At 37.2% G+C, this 5,384-nt stretch overlaps 1 protein-coding gene across 1 annotated transcript in view; it reads right to left on the bottom strand.

Moving 5' to 3' along the window:
- Positions 1-5,384, bottom strand: part of CHD9 (chromodomain helicase DNA binding protein 9) — a 352,905-nt gene that overhangs the window by 6,513 nt on the left and 341,008 nt on the right. Inside the window, 1 exon segment of the mRNA XM_014587776.2 lies at positions 621-725. Coding sequence (XP_014443262.1) covers positions 621-725 — 105 coding nt within the window.

Here is a 5,384-nt window from a genome sequence, read left to right as displayed (position 1 = left end):
TGTTAGTTAATGTAAAAAAAAAAAAAATTGCAGGAGAAAAAAAAAACACGGTGAAACTGTTCGTATCATTTTGGAAAAAAAAATGCATATTTGACGACTGCAGTGAGCTGTGTGGGCACAGCTGGGTACTACTTTATAGTATGTTCATTCTACTCACTGGGGTTTATGCCTAAAGTCAGACTTGGGTTCATGTATAGGTATGTGTCAGCTGTGCTAGCTATTGGATATATTTAGACTAATTAAGTTCATTGGCAGAACAATTGAATGGGGGGGGGAAGGCTTGGAGGGCAACCATGGATGCCAGGGACAATGGGGGAGGAGGATGGGAGGATGGGACATAGCAGAGGGTGGGGGGTGGGGAATCAAGGATGGCAAAACAAAAGGCAAGGTATGCAGGACATAAGAATTGGAAAATTATTTGCTGAGAACATGTATGTTGATGTGCTTGATTGAGCCACTGCACAGGGTATTTTGGATGGAAAATTCATTTGTGTGTTGTGATGGTGTACAGTGAATTAATGTAGAAAATGAATAAATTAAAAAAAATTTAATCTAAGATATAATTAAATGTCATCTAATTTTTAAAATGAGGTATGAGTTAGTATTTGTGAAATACTCACAGACTGCTTAACAACCTCTCCCCATTCAGGAGCTACTCCATACTCTGAATTTTCTTTTAGGAATCTACACAAATCTTTCAAGGGGGGAGCAAAGGCACCTCCGACCTACAAATGAAAAACATAATGTTAGATACATAAAACATTATTAAACGTGAAATTACTTTTTGCTTTTATTTTGTGCTATACAGTCTCTTTTTTTAAATTGCCAGAGGACAAGTGTGTTCATTGGACGGGTTGGGGGAGAGAAAGTGAGAAATCATCCCACATAAGGAATGGCCATAACGCAATTCCCTCTCCTTGGTTCTCCTCTTGGGATTTTAGGCATGTACTTACACACACCTGGTGTATTTTTCAAGCTGCTGGGTCCAGGATTCGTACTGCACAGCTGGTTTTATGGGATCCAGACTCCTTAACTACTACACCACTGAGCTGGCCACAGAGTTTATTTCTTTTTCTTTTTAAAAATAATTTAAAATCTAGAGACCAGTGGGTGGCATGGTGGTTAAGTCGCTGGACACTCCCAAACGGCCAACCAAAGTTAGAGTCCTGGACCTGGTGGCATGCTTTCTCACTTTCCCTTTCTCTTTATCTCTCTCTGGTTAAATTAAAATAAATGAATAAATAAAATTAAATAATTCTTTAAAAAAAGAATTTAAAATCTAATTTTACTTGTTACTATCTTTTCTTTTTTTTAGCTTGACCCCAGAGAGACAAAGAGAGAAAGGGAAAAGAAAGCAAGCTGTCAGGTCCGAGACTCAAACTGTGGTCAGCAATGTGGGAGTCCAGTGCTTTAACCGTCATGCCATCTGCCTGCCCCAGAGTTTATTTCTGTAAAATACATATTTTTTGAGCCACTTGTGACAATTTTTATGATATTAAAAAGGAGCACCACAACTGGTATGAACTACTGATACACTCTATAAACATGTGATAATGTACATTTTAAATGTTTTACATAGTATAAATAGAATAGTAAAATGAATAACTACCATTTCCTGTGCACTTACTATGCTTGATAGGCAGTAGAACCTACTTAAGAGCATATCTTCTGGAGTCAAACACATAACAGCTACGTGAACTTAAACAAATAAGTAAATCTCTTTGAACTTCAGTTTTCTGATCTGTGCAACGGGATAACAGTAATATTTCCCTCATAGTGTTTGATAAGGCTTAAATGAGACAATTCAAGTGCCTTAGCACTTATGTCTGGCACATAATAAATATTATTATTATTTTATGTCATGTTATGTTATTATATGCCAAGTATTGTGCTAAAGACATGAGCGTACAATTTATTTTTAGTTTTCACTATATCCTTTTGAGATACTCTTGTTTCTGATTTTTCAAATGAAGGAACTGAGCCTCAGAGAAGTTAAATTATTTGCCTAAAGTCAGCTAATAAGTGTTATCATCAGAATTCAAACGTAGGTCTCAAAATCCCAAGGTCCTACCTATTACATACATGGACCCCCTAAACACATGCAATTATATGTATCCTTTGTATGTGAAAAGTGATATAAACAACCAATCTTAAGTAAATTGAAAAAATTAAAATTACTACATGTAATAATTAGCATGACACTGAGGCAAAGTATATTACAATTTGAAATAAGAACATTATATTTGGAGAAATGATCTATCAATTTAATGTCTCAGTCGAATTTAAGTATTCTTGTCTAGTATTCTGTATTTAGAAATGATTTTTCCTTCCTTCCTTCCTTCCTTTATCTAGAGAGAGAGAGAGAGAATGAGAAAGCAAGCTGCCAAGTCTAGGACTCAAACCATAGTTAGCCATATGAGAGTCCAGCAACCTTAACCACCATGGCACCTGCTGACCCCCTTATCTAGTATTCTTTATCTCTTTAGTTAGTTTCTATAATTTCTGTTGCATTCTCCTTTTTATTACCCCCTTCTTTAAGTTTCAATTTACACTGGAGGCCCTCTTAGGGGTTTATGAAGATTTAGTAGGTAAGATTCTTTTCTGTAGTATCTCATCGATTCATAAGACTATATCCTAGAGACTCAAGACAATAAAGAACTGTACAAATTAATGAATATGAACAGGCTCCTGATGTGGTTACAAGAATTAAAAATACAATTTAGGGGAGCCAGCAGTTAGTGTAGTGGCTGTGTCGCTGGACTCCCACGTAGTCAACCATGGTTCGCGTCCTGGACCCGGTGGGTTGAAACTCAGGCCGGGCGTGTGTGCGTGCGTGCCCAGGATCCCGAGAGGAGAATGGAGGAGAGGGGATTGCAGCATGACCATCCCCCCTGGGGGGTGATTTCTCGCTTTCTGTCTCTCTGTCTCTGTCTGTCTGGCGAGCGCACGCGCCCTATAGTAAAAATCTCTCCCAAAAAAAAAAAAAAAAGAAAAAAGAAAATTTAGAATGTTTAATGTTAAACCTAACAAGTAAAACTCCAAACTGCTTAATTTCTTTGAAACTGATTAAGACAAATTCATTCATAATATTTAGTAATGTGAATTTTTTGTATAAGTGCAAAGATTTGTAACACAATTTATACAGCTGAAAATGTTGTAAAATGCTACTAAAATATTTTTCTCTAGGACATCTATTACTTTAAAATATTAGTAAGTTAATAAAAGAATTAGTTCTCTCTAGAAAATTGGGAGGGAAAATATTAAGTTTAAAGAGGTGGTGTAAACAACAATATTAAAGCAACTATTATTTTAAAAAATAGTGTTCTGGGGACCAGCAGGTGATATGGTAGTTAAAGTGCTGGACTCTGCCATGCCAACTGCAGTTTCAGTTCTGAAACCAGCGGCTTGAAAAATCATGCCAGGTGTGTATGTGTGTGTACATGTGTGCCCAAAATCCCGAGAGGAGAATGGAGAGGACAAGATTGCATAGCTATCACCCCTGGGGAGTGATTTCTCACTTTTCTTCTTTCTCTCTCTGGTAAGCATACACACCCTGCAGCAAAAACTAAAAAAAAAAAAAAAATGTTTTCTGGGCTGGAACTGCAATTCAGTGGTTAAGTGAGCTGGATCCCACACGGCTAACCATGGTTCAAATCCTGACACTGGCAGCTTGAAAAACAGTTTGGGCATATGGTCACGTGTGCCTAACATCCTGATGGGAAGGAGGATAAAGGTTTGTGGCAAAAAAAGTTTACTTCTGGGACCAGTAGATGGCATGGTGTTGAGGTACTACACTTTTTTTTTTTTTTTAAATCCTTACTATTCTTAAAAAAAAAAAAAAATTATTATTTATTTAATTTTATTTATTCATTCATTTATTTTAATTTGACCAGAGAGAGATACACAAAGAGAGAGAGGGAAAGTGAGAAAGCAAGCCACCAGGTCCGGCACCTGAACCGCGGTCAGTCATGTGGGAGTGTCCAGCACCTTAACCACCATGCCACCTGCTAGTCCCCAAGGTACTACACTTTCATATGGTGGACGACAGTTGGAATCCCCAAAACCTGGTGTCTTCAAAATCATGCTGGGTGCCAAAAGAATAATGGATGATAAGGAACTGAGGCATGGCCATTCTCCCTGGGGAGTGAATTCTCAATTTTCCTCTCTTTGTCTGTCTGGTGAGCACATGTACCCTATGGCAAAAACCTTAAAAAAGAAAAGAAAAGAAAGTTTTCTTCTAGTTCTGGATTTTAGTTGTTGTTGTTGTTAGTGAGATTTTTGCTGTAGGGCACATGAGCTTGCAGGAGAGACAGAAAAACAGGAAGCAGGAAATCACCCCCTATAGGATATGGCCACACTACATTTCCTTTTCCCCCATTCTCCTCTCCGGATTTTGGGTGTGTGGGAATGCACACACATGTGCCTGGTGTGAGTTTCAAGCTGTTGGGTCTCTTCAGATGTTTATTTGTATTTTTATCCTAGCAAGTAAAGGCATTTAACAGATAAATCCAGAATCAAGAAATTACCATGACCTCACAGAAGGTACTTCAGTTTGTATGTGAGATAATTCTTATTCTGAGTTCATTTTTTTTCTTATTTATTTTGTTGCTTGCTCATCAGAAGAAAAATGTGTGCAAAGCTTTACATTTACAAAAGGGTGCTATGAGTCTTCTATTGGTTAATTTGTGAGGTAAACGAAGCATGCACCAATCCAACCATAAAACAAACAATCTGAGGAAACAAATGATGAGTTGTATCTGGTTCAGAAATAAGCTTTAGACAAACCTCAATTCTTACCATTCATCAGTAAAATAAGAAATAAGCATGGGGTGTCATTACACTATGAGGTACTTTAATTTAAGATATTTTATTTCTACCTATCAGAAAACTAATCTAATTTTGACAAAACAAGATACTTTAAGGCGATCATATGGAAAATTACAGTAATAAATATATAAATTTATGATGGTTCTTCCACGTATAGACCTTAGATCAAGGTTTCTCAAAATCCACATATTAGACAGATTGGTATGGTGGGGAGTTGTCCAATTTATGTAGAAAATTAGCAGTATCTCTGGCCTCTCCTCACTAGATATCATAGCATCCTTCCCTTGCCTATCACCTCCTCCCCCTGCTGTGTTGTGGCTACCAAAAATGTCTGCAGATATCACAAAATGTTCCCTGTGTGAATGGGAGAGGGGAGACAAAAATCAAACCTTGACGTGAATAGTCACCTGCCTTAGGTGTAGTGTACCTATACAGGGCACAACCATATGCAGTGATGCTGCTAAAGCATAGATAAGTTACTTGTAGATTTCATTTAAAAGCTTATCCAATGATATGGGATTTGAAACTAGATTATATATATAATTATAGTCCATGTC

Source organism: Tupaia chinensis, unplaced genomic scaffold, assembly GCF_000334495.1.
Source record: "Tupaia chinensis unplaced genomic scaffold, TupChi_1.0 Scaffold000235_1, whole genome shotgun sequence".
NCBI lineage: Eukaryota > Metazoa > Chordata > Mammalia > Scandentia > Tupaiidae > Tupaia > Tupaia belangeri.
Note: the sequence above shows the minus strand (reverse complement) of the source record. Positions and strands in the feature narration are given on the sequence as shown.